This window comes from Engystomops pustulosus, chromosome 3, assembly GCF_040894005.1.
Source record: "Engystomops pustulosus chromosome 3, aEngPut4.maternal, whole genome shotgun sequence".
Classification (NCBI taxonomy): Eukaryota; Metazoa; Chordata; class Amphibia; order Anura; family Leptodactylidae; genus Engystomops; species Engystomops pustulosus.
Window position 1 is genome coordinate 57,564,976 of NC_092413.1, and position 14,386 is coordinate 57,579,361.

A 14,386-nucleotide genomic window follows, 5' to 3' on the forward strand; every position below is an offset into this window, starting at 1 on the left:
TCACCGGCCACTTTGTTAGGTACACCTGTCCAACTGCTCGTTAACACTTAATTTCTAATCAGCCAATCACATGGCGGCAACTCAGTGCATTTAGGCATGTAGACATGGTCAAGACAATCTCCTGCAGTTCAAACCGAGCATCAGTATGGGGAAAAAAAGGTGATTTGAGTGCCTTTGAACGTGGCATGGTTGTTGGTGCCAGAAGGGCTGGTCTGAGTATTTCAGAAACGGATGATCTACTGGGATTTTCACGCACAACCATCTCTAGGGTTTACAGAGAATGGTCCGAAAAAGAAAAAACATCCAGTGAGCGGCCGTTCTGTGGGCGGAAATGCCTTGTTGATGCCAGTGGTCAGAGGAGAATGGGCAGACTGGTTCGAGCTGATAGAAAGGCAACAGTGACTCAAATCGCCACCCGTTACAACCAAGGTAGGCAGAAGAGCATCTCTGAACGCACACTAGATCGAACTTTGAGGCAGATGGGCTACAGCAGCAGAAGACCACACCGGGTGCCACTCCTTTCAGCTAAGAACAGGAAACGGAGGCTACAATTTGCACAAGCTCATCGAAATTGGACTGTAGAAGATTGGAAAAACGTTGCCTGGTCTGATGAGTCTCGATTTCTGCTGCGACATTCAGATGGTAGGGTCAGAATTTGGCGTCAACAACATGAAAGCATGGATCCATCCGTCCTTGTATCAACGGTTCAGGCTGGTGGTGTCATGGTGTGGGGAATATTTTCTTGGCACTCTTTGGGGCCCTTGGTACCAATTGAGCATCGTTGCAACACCACAGCCTACCTGAGTATTGTTGCTGACCATGTCCATCCCTTTATGACCACAATGTACCCAACATCTGATGGCTACTTTCAGCAGGATAATGCGCCATGTCATAAAGCTGGAATCATCTCAGACTGGTTTCTTGAACATGACAATGAGTTCACTGTACTCAAATGGCCTCCACAGTCACCAGATCTCAATCTAATAGAGCATCTTTGGGATGTGGTGGAACGGGAGATTCGCCTCATGGATGTGCAGCCGATAAATCTGCGGCAACTGTGTGATGCCATCATGTCAATATGGACCAAAATCTCTGAGGAATGCTTCCAGCACCTTGTTGAATCTATGCCACGAAGAATTGAGGCAGTTCTGAAGGCAAAAGGGGGTCCAACCAGTTACTAGCATGGTGTACCTAATAAAGTGGCCGGTGAGTGTGGATGGCCAATATCAGACTTTCAGCAACCCAGCATATTAGGTTACCTATGGGGCCATGGCTGAATAATAAAAATTCTTTATATAGCACCTACAGATTACACAGCGCTGTACAGATCTTGCCAAAATGGTCCCTGTCCCCATGGGGCTCACAGCGCTAATCAACCTACCAGTATGTTTTGGAGTGTGGGAGGAAACTAGCGGAGGAATTCTACTACTTATAAACAGGTAGAAAACTACACCTCTTGTACTCCCAATAAGTCAATTACTGGTCACTTCTGGACCAGTTCTTCTGTAGCGCCCTAGATGAGATGGCCCCACTCTATATTGTAAATTTTAAACATAGAGGCAGGCAACTTTGGTACACAGACAAAGTTATATCCACTGCCTTAAACATTCCCAAAAGGCTCTTCCACTCTTCACTCATTACCAACACCAAAAGGTGCAGCCCCCTGTCACAGGCCTTGGGGCTGAAGATCTGGCCGCCTACTTAAAAGATAAAATTGATTACATTCACCAGGAAATAATTTCTCAAAAAACTAACTCCATTAATCCCTGTCCCTGTGGTACCACACCCTGCTCACCCTGTTCCCACTTTTTTCAAACTTCTGCAAGTAATGTCCCCCCTGTCTATCATCCTCTCTCTTCTTGAAACTTAATCTTTCTAAGACTTAACCTTTTGTCTTTCCACCATCTTCTAACCGATCTGTGGGATAACTATAACCAATAATGTCACAGGGAGTGACGACCTTCATGGGTGCCACCATCTTTTTGATGCCGCCGGCATACCCTATGCTGGTTGTTTAATATTGTAAAATATGGTGACAGAGTCATTTGTTGTTACATTCTCAGATTAAAGGAAACCTACCACTACGGATCTGCCTATTAAAGTTGATCCGGTGGTAGGTGCATCTAACATATGTAGATAGGACTATCTTAGGACTATCCTTTACTCCCCTCTATTTTTTCTAATCTTTATTCAGGGTAATATGCACATTTTCTAAAGAGGCTACTGAGTATGGAGTAGCTGGAGCTGAGGCTACACGGTGCAGCAACTCCACGCCCCAGTAGCCTCTTTGTAGTGGTAGATTTCCTTTAACCCCTTCCCGCCGCAGCCCGTTTTTGTGTTTTCATTTTTCACTCCCCACATTCAAAAATCTGTAACTTTTTTATTTTTCCATGTACAGAGCTGTGTGATGGCTTATGTTATGGGTAACAAATTACACTTTAAAATGGTGGTATTTAATATTCCATGCTGTGTACTGGGAAGTGGGAAAAAAATTCCAAATGCAGTGAAATTTGTAAAAAAAACCGCATTTGTGCCGTATTCTTGTGGGCCTGGATTTTACGGATTTCACTGTGCGCCCCAAATGACATGTCTACTTTATTCTTTGGGTCGGAACGATTACGGGGAATACCAAATTTGTATAGGTTTTATAATGTTTTCATACATTTAAAAAAATTAAAACCTCCTGTACAAAAATGTTTTGGGGGATTTTTCACACTTTGGTGTATAGAGCTATGGGTGGTGCAGTTTTTTGCGGATTTTGATGTAGGACCTTTTGATCACTTTTTATAGAATTTTTTCTTATTTTTAAAATGGCAAAAAAGGGCCATTTTCGACTTTGGGCGCGATTTTCTGTTACGGGGTTAAATGCAGTGAAAAACTGTTATCATATTTTGATAGATTGGGCATTTTCGGACGCGGCGATACCTAATGTGTTTATGATTTTTACTGTTTATTTATATCAGTTCTAGAGAAAGGGGGGTTGAATTTTTCGTTTTTTTTATTATAATTTTTTTTTAAACTTTTTTTACATTTTTATTTTTACTATTTTTCAGACTCCCTAGGGTACTCTGTACGATCCTATCATATACTGCCATACTACAGTATGGCAGTATTTGTGTATTTTACTACTCATACATTACAATGTGCTGATAGCACATTGTAATGAATGGGTTAACCCGAAGTAGCTTCGGGTCTTCGTGAGACCCGAAGCTACCATGGCAACGGATCGCCGCTCCCCGATGACGTCACAGGGAAAGACGATCCTCAGAAAGATGGCGTCGCCCACGCGAGACCCGACATGTGACGTACTATTACGTCACATGTCGTAAGGGGTTAAGTAACAGTTATCAGTGGGGTGCCACTAGGCTGAGTATTGATTCCTCTTTTTGTAATATTTTATACATTACAATAAGGCTTATTTGCAGATGATACTAAGCTCTGAAAGGTAAACAGCACAGAGAAGCATAATATAATATTACGAAAGGATTTGAGGAAGCTAGAGGCATGGGCTGAGGTGTTCTGATGAGCGACAGGCAGCTACTGCCAAGTCAACAAGAAACATTATTGGATGTATTAAAAGAGGCATAAATGCTCATAAGTTCTCCATTACACAAATCACACAATTGGAATACAAACAATTAGAAGTACTTAGGTAAACTAGAGCTGGTGCAAAGGTGCAGCAAGGTCATTTCAGGGGAATAAGTAGAGGAGCAAAACATGCAAGGTTATCAAACTTGAAAACATTTAGCTTTAAAAAAAAATATGGCTATGGAGAGATATTCTTCCAATTTATAATGTGTGTTTTCCTGAAAATCAACGGGAGAATGCATAAACAAAATTTTTCTAAGAAGCCCTCTTTACATTTTATTCATAATAATAATTCATAATTTGTAGTTGAATAGGCTTGTGTTTAATCACAGCTCTGTGTAAATGGATGTGCCGTATATTGAATACCAGAGAATCCTATACTGTAATATAAGGCTTAAACAGTATTAAACAGTGCTCAGAAATACTGGAGCGTACAAAATGTTTGGAAAACAATGGGTCCAATTTATCAAAAATATTACCAGCAACGGCTTTGTTTTCCATAGTAACAGATCGGGTTTATGTATTAAACTGTGATTGGTTACTAAAAGCAACAAGGCCATCTTTTCTGAATCCCAGAATTATGTGGAACATTAAAAACAAAAAACATAACAGAAACTCAACAATACAAAGAATGTAATTAACATACCTTACAAAAATCATACTGCTGTTGCACAGTGGGAACATCTCCTCCCACAGGCATTTGCTTCTTTAGCTCTTCATCTCTGACATCTAACCAACAAATGAGCTCTTCCAGGGATTTTAGTAAGCTATTCCATTTATCGGCACTTGCTTCCAAGTGTGTTCTGCCATAGGACAAAACAAAATGGTCAAAAAGTGTTCAGGTATCATCACAGTTTATGTAATGTGGGTTTGTTTATTTTTGAGGAAAATGAACTTCTGTATTGCATTTATAAATAGTTATCTCAATACACCACGTCACATTCAAGAAATAAAGTTATAAAATAGTCCATTACTTCCTTTTCCTCCATATTTAAGATACTTATTCCTCTTACTTACCTTTATACATTCCTATTTCCCCATTCCCTATTCTATATGTATAGTCTCAATTATTATAATTCATTTATATATCCCTCTCCAGGCTCAGACTGGCTCACGGGTGCCTTGTCACCACTGGCTCCGCCAATATGAGGGGTGGGATATGAGGAGGCCATAATATGAAGGGGAGGTGAGAGGTCACAATATGAGGGGTGATGAGAGTGGCCACAATATGAGGAAGAGATGAGAGTGGCCACAATATGAGGGAGAGATGAGAGTGGCCACAATATGAGGGAGAGATGAGAGTGGCCACAATATGAGGGGGATGTGAGAGGTCACAATATATGGGGGGGGGGGAGGGCCACAACAGGAGCTGGCATAGGGACTGATTGTTTTCAATAGCTCCTACCTAGTACTGGACCTTACATCCATGTTCACAAGATTGAACAACATTTTAGGATCATCTGGGGAATCTCCTCCCGGATGTATGAAAACTTTACAAAATAATCGGTAAACAACTTAATTAAAATAGAAAAAATATATACCTATTTGGGAGGTTCATTTACTTAGAACCCATGTCTGTCTCAAAACCTACCCCATATCCTTGACCAGTATTCCATTTTCCCCAGGCTTTTATCATACCATTTCTCATATTTCTCATCTCTTTGGGCTAATACCAACCAGTTTTCAAACGCTGGTAACTGAGCAGAACCCCATTTCTTTATAACCAATAGTCTGTCCAAAAATAACAATTTATTCAACAAATTTTTCTCCCCCGTGTAAAATTTCACCAGATCAATTACGCCAAATAATGCCTCAAACATTCTAACCTCCACACTGGATTTAAAGTTCTAATTACTTGGCTTCAATATACACCCGACTTACAGATGACCCCTAGTTACAGACGGACCCCTCTGCCCACTGTGACCCAGACTGCAATGATCAGCTGTAAGGTGTCTGTAATGAAGCTTTTTTGATAATCATTGGTCCCATTCCAGCAAAAAATTTTGAAAACTCCAATTGTAACTGTGGCAAAAAAAAAATTGTCTGGAACTTCAATTATAAAATATACAGTTTCAACTTACATACAAATTCAACTTAAGAACAAACCTCCAGACCCTATCTTGTACGTAACGCGGGGACTGCCTGTAAAGATATTTTAGGGCAACCGCATATAATGTGAATGTAATCGGAATCCGTGATTCCACACCTCATACAATTCAAATTTTCCTTTAATCTCATCCTAAATGTAAATAGGATTGCTTGCCTTAGGTTTATAACAACAGAAATATGTATAAAAATAAAAAGTATTATTATACAAATTTAGCTTTGGTAAGCAGTTTTACCTTTCACCTCTCCTAATAACTCTTCAGGGACCTATCATGTACTGCATATATCTTCATCATTAATCTTTCCCTCTATGTTCTCCTTCTATAATGATAAGAGCAGTAGATTCTGCTCTCCACTTTTGCATCTTGCTATGCTGCAGGGTATCTCACATTTGCCAATTACCAGTTTTTCAATGTTCTATGCCCTAAGTAAGTGTTGGTGAACCTATGGCACCAGAGCCCTCTCTGTGGGCACCCAGGGCATCACCAAAGAGGACGCAAGGTATCTTCCTAGATTCCCAGACAGCCCAGGACGTGCTTAGTGCTATCTTGAAGCTACAGCGCTGCCGGAGACTACAGGAGGAACTAGAAGGGGTGGGCTTATCAGCATTATCATTGTAGCTCCAACCCTGACAATTCTTCCTGTTCAGGGGAACCTGAATTTGTCCTCATTATTTCTACTGTATTGGTGTTCTCAGGATACTGATATGGTTGAAAGCTAAGACAGAGAAAGGAGCAATAAGTTTACTGCTTAAATTTCCATGTTGGCACTTTGCGATAAATAAGTGGGTTTTGGTTGTAGTTTGGGCACTCGGTCTATAAAAGGTTGTCCATCACTGCCCTAAGCATTAAATGGTCCTGGTCCACTAGGACCAGACTTTGCCTGTTTTATTGACTTTATTCATTTGGCGCCTTTCTACCCTGATCTCTTTCTGAACTACCCTAGTAAATGAATGAACTCAAGTGGAATTGTCCAATCTGAATACAATATCATTTACTGTGATTTAGTAACTTTAGCTTGTCCATGTCAGCCACTCCCAACAGAGACTGATGAAGGGGTCACCTTGAGATTCCCTTTGGGAGTTAAATCCTCTATTTGGCCCCCATCTTAAAATTTATATTACCCATTGTTACGCCTTCCCTCCAATGTTGACATAATATAAACAAAAGTTATTGTGATTTTATAAGGAAAACTATGTGTATGCTAAAGCATTAAAAGGGTTGTGCTTTGACAACAGCCAGAACAGATAGTCAGTCACAACAGAGCCTCTAACTCTGGCAGAACTGGCTTCAGTGAGGCGTTTTACCATTTATTTGTATAGACCAGAGTGTCCTAATGAGTTTTTGGTTTTAATTGTTGAAAAGGGTACTTTGGTGGCACTGGTATCTTAAACCAAAATGTCATACTTTTTACGTGTTTGTACTGGCCAAAGTAAAGACCTAAAGACTATACTATAAACATAAAAAGGAAGAAAAGCTAAACTGCTCTAATGAGCAGCAATTCCCATATTTGAGGATTTTTTCTAGGTCTAGGTTCTTTTCTGAACTTATTTTTTACACATATAAAACTGTTCTTTTCAGATAGGAGCATGTCAGGAAAGCCTTAGAACGCAATGACTTTAAGGTTTCAAAAGCCTTTTATGCCATGTATAAAAGTGTTATATACTGATCCTTTAAAAGGTGGTTATGTAATTTGAAAAAGCATATCTAAAGCTATTTCCACTTGGAAAAATAGTAACTGTATTCTACAAGGTACATCACAGTTAAACATTTCACAGAAATTAAAAGCCCTTGTATGCTGTATAAATAAAATCTCTGTAGACTCTCGAATCATATACAGTATGAATGTGATGTCTATTTTTACAACAAAAATGAGCTGGATAAAGGTTCTGCTGGATTTGGAAGTACAGACACCATTGAGCTGAGATTATTGCTAAATCCCATCTAAACCCATGCATCTAATATTTTCATATAATATTAGGTGCAATATTAATCTAGGATTTGCCATCTCTGTATATGTTAGGATCCCTCCCAGTAAGGTCATCTGTAGGGGAAACTGGAATCAAGGATAATATACCACATATGAATCTTTTCACAAGGTTTTATAGGAACTATAACACTTGCATGACTTTTCTAAATGCACTGAGCTTAGGGGTAGTACTGGAAGATGATAGTAAATTAAGGGGCAATAATGAATGTTGGCTTATAAGTGGCTTATAGATGAAATGAAGTAGAGTAGATCCCTACTATACTAAGTTGTTCAAATGCTCCTGCACAGTGTAGCAGTCTATGAAACCAAAGTACGGAGGTGCTCATTATCATAATTTTAAAAGTTGATTTTAGAAGCTTTGATAACAAAAAGTTCCCACAGTCACAGTGCCTGAATCTATGTGTAAGTGTCCTTGGTTTGTCATTGATGATTTTGATGGCAGATTTCCTTTGTGAGGTTATTTAGATGTATCTACATTTTGTACTTAGGATTTTATGAGGAATAATGGGTAAAATATAAGGTGAATCCAATAGGCACCTTGATTTCATAAGCCATAAAACACAGGCACCATGGTGATTATCAGGTTTTTACCTGATAATCAAAATGTGTCTTCTTAATCAACATCGATTTTATCCAGTGTCCTTTTTAAAATTATTTAGTCTAGGAACCATTAATGATTACTTAGTGGATTTTATATGTATTATATAAATTGACCTGAGATATGTATCTTCAAGTCTTGAAGTTCTGAAAAAAAAAATCTTCGGTGGCCTCTTACCTGATGTTAGAAGACTTGGCCTTCAAATCACTCCAGCGTTGATTCATATCATCAAGTCTATGCTGAAGTAACGCTGCTTCTTCCGAAGTTCCCAAAGCTTTCACCATCTTTTGCCTGTTGCCATCTATGCTCTTGAAAATGTCATTATGGGCATCAATTTCTGCTTGAATGTCCTGAAACACAACACAAATAGAGTTACTTCCCTAGCAATAATAAGTTTAATAAAAATGATGAGCAGCAATAGTACTTCACAATAAATATAATATATATATGATAAAATAATTGTTGATCAATAACTAAAAGCTAATAGAAGGCCTGTGGTCACAGTGTCAAACCTTACTTCTTAGCAGTCAAGTACAGCTGCTAAAACTATATTGGATACTGAAGGAGATAAGAATTAAAGAGAACGTGCGACGTGCAAATTCCCTGCATTTTTTAGCACTCTAGTCACACCAGAGACATGACAACATATGAGGGCTCAGTCCCACAAGGCATTTGCGATGCATTTTTAAACACATTGCAGAGACAAATGTGTTTCACATGTTCCCATGCGTGTGACTGGTCTGAAAGCCTTTTTCTACAATGATGGAAGTGTAAGCAGCACTGAAAATTTTAAAACAGCTGCTTACACTTCCAGCAATGAAGAAAACACTTTTTAAACCAGCCAAGTGCATGGTAACATGTCAAAAGCACGTGTTTCTGCAATATGTTAAAAAAACGCACCACAAACACCCTAAAAAAAAATCATTCTGCACCCTGAAATCTACTAAACCTGGAAATTGCAATTTATATAATGTCATGCAATTGGCCACAAAACAAACTAGTGAAAGCAAGCATAATTTAGAAGTAAACAATACATTTCAATCAACTGAGAATGGAAAATATTTCAAATAAAAAAAAAAACAGTGTAGCCCAAACATTCAAAGGCCAGCAGGTTTATGTGCAAAATTTTAAAAGCCTGTGAACTAATTACAATTTACACGGTATAAAGCCTTTTAAAAAAGAAAAAGAAAACGTGACACCAGTGAATTACGAATTCCAAATAAGCGCACACAGCACAAAATGGTCTGTCATTCACTGGTGCCTGCCATGTTTTTGCTCCCTGTATGGCATGAATAAAAGATATTCACGGTTTGTGGTGAGTGCACAAGTTTTTTTTTTCTCAAGAGACCTTATACTTGAAAACTCTTCTTGTTTGCACCACCAGTTAACTGATCTAGCCGTGTCCTGGGACTTGTGGTACTCCGAAAGTAAAAAGTCTGCTTTTTCTCTTTGCAGTGGCTGTGCCAGTTCGATTTCCTCTTTTTTATCACAATTCACACGTTAATACTGGGTCCAAGCAGAAAAAAATGCGGTATAATGCCTTTGCGTGTCAAGTACCGTATTTTTCGGCCTATAAGGCGCAACGGCCTATAAGGTGCACCTCTGATAAATGCCTGCTAAGACGTCTAGGTTCATATATAAGGCGCACTGGAGTATAAGGCGCAGGATCAAATGCAGTACCTAAAAATGACCAGCAGGTGGCAGACCTGTGCACAGTTCAAGCCAGCTACACTTCCCGGGAAACTTGTCTTCAGCGTGTCAGAGAGCTCCGATCTCAGAGGTATGGGCTGCTGGGGGTTAATGCAGGGTGATGCAGCAGGGGTGAAGCGGTCTCCCTCTGCCAGGGTGTTATTCCTGTGGGGTTCCCTGTGGCTCCTTCTCTTTCCCCTGTCACAGGGCTGTTATGTATGGGGGATTGTTTACTGATGATGATGACGATTGCCTCGTGGTCGGCACTATGGCGGCTCCGGTCTCTCCGTGCTAGGGGAGGGCAGGATGGGCACAATGTTAGTTGTGGTGCCAGGGCACTTCAGGAGCTAGGGACCCTGTATACTGTGTGGGAAGGTGCAGGAAATTTCTGGGGATGGAGCTTTTAAACACTGGTAAATGTACAGTACATCTTGTCTGTAGTACATTTCTGTATAAGTTCATATATAAGGCGCACTGGCCTATAAGGCGCACCTTTGATTTCTGAGAAAATTTAAGGATTTTTGGTGCGCCTTATGGGCCGAAAAATACGGTAGTTATGCAGCTCTACTTCATTAGTGCACAGAATACTTCCTCGGCACCTGCCATGGACAAGGTGCAGAATTTGTGCCTGAAAAATCGCAAAAATAGCGAAAAAAATGATACATAAGGCAAATGTTGCATGGAACATTTGGAAAATAAAGATACATAGGGCACCCTCACAAGGTGCAGAAAAAGGTGTACTTGAGACACAACATCAAAAGTCTCCGTGAAAAATCGCAAAACAAATCAAAATTTAAAGAAAAAAAAACAGAAAAAATAAAGATACATGTCTCCCATTGTGTATTTTACTATGCAATTGAGGCTTCTATTTTGGGTTTACATTTTTTTCTAAAAAGTTAAGCATGAATCACTACCACCTCTACCAAATAACCATTCCATCAATCTACCACTCCTTAAACATGCTTTCAGGCATTCATATTTCAACTTCAACTTTCTATTCCACTTCTTATTTTCAATGCAAAACACTTTCCAGGTGTTCAGAATAAACAGATGAAAACTGGTGATATATGTAATGTGTAATGTATAAAGGTTTCTCATTGGATATGGTTCAAGATTATTATTATTTTTTAATTATATCATATAATTTGGACTGTAAAAACCCATAAAACAAATGCTAATGTCCAGGTTAACTTTCACCTCACAAGGGCTGTCCAGGAATTTAAAAAATTCCTCCACTTCCATAAATGACTTATATTCACCTCCTCCTGTGGTATATTTCTGTATTGTTGTTTTATAGAGGATTATAGGCATTTCAAAAAAGAAGGGTTTTCACGTGAATGGGTTGTTTAATGTTAGGTTTGCTTTTTACGACGCCACTCGTGAATAAAGAATCAAATGGAATTCACTTGAAAAAATCCATGGATAGTGGTACTGATTTTAGAGAAAAATGTGACCCCTTGTTTCCAATCCTTTAAAATCCCTTTAATGATACAGTGTTCAGTGTATTCAGATTTGTTATTTAATACAGCCCATGTTGACCTGCCCTCAGGACAGTATTTGTGGCTATTAAACTGTCCATAAGACAGCGATATTGTTTGTGGCAAATATAAAATCAAATGGTAATTTATATGGAAATTATAAATGTATTGCTGCAAAGAAAATCAGGAAAAGAATGAGCAAATTGTAGTTTTTGATTTGAAAATACTCATTACCAATCCATAAGGAGAACCCCTGCTTACTGTAGATAAACATCAAGTGCAGGGTGTGATAAGGGTACATACCAAACTGATGAGCACAGTTCAGAATATGTCAGAATTTTTTGTTTTACTAGGAGTTAGAAAAACATAACTCCATAATGTACTCATTAGTTGTGCTTACAGTAATCCACACATTCCAACATCAAAGTCCTAGATCTAACCCTGACATGATAGGTAATACCCGGTGCTATGAACACAAACGTAGGATCATAGTATTATAAATATCTTGCAAGTTTCAAATGCTAGTCCTTATACAACAGGTGCTGTCTGGCAGTTCCATATAAAGAAGAGGATGTTTTATAAGTACAATATATATACATATATAATGCCAAAATAAGACCTGAGTCGCAGGACTAAAGCCAATCAGCCCTTTGAGATGGCCCTGTCTGATTAATAGCATTGATCGGACAACATGCAATATTTGGGTCTCAAACAGCGGTCCCAGTCATGCACATATGTCAACAAAGAGAATGCCCAAGCCACAACTTCAGCCGTAATATTACCAGCTCTATATTTTGTGTTTGGACAGTCTTTCCATGCAATTGCCTGTGAAACTAAAAGCCCTTGTGAGCCCATAGAAGTAAACGGGGAATTGGGCTATCCGGTGAAAATCTAGCACACTTCCCCATTTCACGCTCATGTGTATGAACCTGTCCAATACAAAGCTAAAAGGATAGATGTTCTCACTTTGTCATTTCAAACACAGTGGCCCAGATTTATTTGCACCAAGTGCAGTTTGCTTCGCGACTGTGAAAGTTGCGCCAGGTTGTTGAATACTGGCGCACCCTGCACTGCTCGGAAAACGTGCACACTCTCTTTTTTTAGGTGAACCTTTCACAGACAGTGTGCAACACAATTCTGTCAAGTTGCTGTATTAAATGTGTGGGAAATGGACACTAACACACCCCTTCAGGTGCACAATTTTTTTTGTCAGACACCGTGCAGCTGCATCACAAAACGCAAACACTTCTAAATTACATATGCGAACAGTTTGCACGTTCTTTTCAGTAGGACAGAAAATTGGTGCAGCAGGCCCAGTATTTTCTAAATTAGAAACGTTTGGACAGATATTCTCCAAATGGTTACTGCACCCAACAAGACACTCCCATATTGCCCATTATATTTATCACCAAGAAAGTTACATTTTGTAATTGATAGGTGCAATCTAAATTAATATAATTATTAACAAGGCTTATGGAAGTCTATTGTCCACATGAAAAAGCCCCTTTAAGGTATCTTGAATGTCACGTATTACATGCGGAATTGCCCTGTGGCAAATCTACAGTGTAATATAGAAGCATTGTAGACTATGCAATGACAATGGCTTTTCACTGCATATATGTGACATGTGGCTTATTTCTGTGGGTCATGGTTTAGAGATTAACCTTTGCAGGATGATTTTCAAAGAAAATTGTAGAATTATGTGCTGGTTTATGATGCTGGTGGATTGTCTATCTATGGGATAACCGATGAGGCAAATCCTGCAGCCAATCTACAATGTGTGCAGGTACCTTTACAATGTTTTTTTAAAAATTACTTTTTTTGTTACAATGGTGTTAAAACCAAGGCTTCAATGGGTTTTCCAATTGAATATTGTAATAATACAGCAATCAGACATAGGTCTTGAGAAGAGATGCATGTACATAAATTCTCCATTGAACTCTAATGTCTTACACAAAGTTTTTGCTCTTTGTAGAAAACTCTTAAAGAAAATGTGCAGTACAGAACACTACCAAGAAATATCATGAAAAAGTCCTGTGAGGGGATACATCAGGCAATACATATAGACAGTGTTAACACAGATGTCAGGATTTTTACTGTTTTATTATGTAAATATTACTAAATGAAATTTTAATTGTCCATCATCACATTATGGGGCACATTTACTTACCTGGCCCATTCGCGATCCAGCGGCGCGTTCTCTGAACAGGATTCGGGTCCGGACGGGATTTATGAAGGTAGTTCCTCCGCCGTCCACCAGGTGGCGCTGCTGCGCTGAAAATCATCTGCACGCGCCGGAATACACCGAGCTGGACCAGGTGAAGGTAAGCGCTTCCCAAGCGACACATTTTCGGTTATTAAATGCAGCGGTTTTTCCGAATACGTCGGGTTTTCGTTCGGCCACGCCCCCCGATTTCCGTCGCGTGCATGCCAGCGCCGATGCACCGCAATCCGATCGTGTGGCAATTCAGGTACAATCGGCGCAAATTGGAAATATTCGGGTAACACGTCGGGAAAACGTGAATCGGGCCCTTAGTAAATAACCCCCTATGTGTTTGCCCATGGAGTGTATGTTTATGTGCTGGGTAACAAAACACAATTTTCTCTCACTCTAATAGCACAAATGGAAGAAATGGAGAACAGCTTCTATCTCTATATACAAAGATGCCTGAAATGAGATAATGCTCACAAGTCAACCATTGACTGCTGTGTTCTCTAAAATTTGCATAATAGCGTAAAGTGTATCACACTTTCTACATATTTGGTGTCTGTTATACAAAATAAAACTCAAAGCACTGAAGCTTCCAGTAATTTCTGCCTATGATAAAAAATCAATGGTTTGTACTTTGAAACTCTAATCTGTTGAAGAATAGTCAAAACTTTGTTCATTGAAAATACATTTTCAGGATATAAGAAAGATTTAGAACAATAAAGTTCT

General features: G+C 39.2%; 1 protein-coding gene across 9 annotated transcripts in view; it reads right to left on the reverse strand.

Annotated features, from left to right (window-relative positions):
• The window catches only part of UTRN (utrophin), a 457,412-nt gene that overhangs the window by 157,396 nt on the left and 285,630 nt on the right, over positions 1-14,386 (reverse strand). For all 9 annotated transcript variants that reach the window (XM_072140867.1, XM_072140861.1, XM_072140863.1 and 6 more), the window contains 2 exons: positions 8,459-8,631; positions 4,235-4,391 (listed from right to left, as the gene is read on the reverse strand). In XM_072140867.1, coding sequence (XP_071996968.1) covers positions 4,235-4,391; positions 8,459-8,631 — 330 coding nt within the window. The remainder of the gene's footprint in view (positions 1-4,234; positions 4,392-8,458; positions 8,632-14,386) is intronic.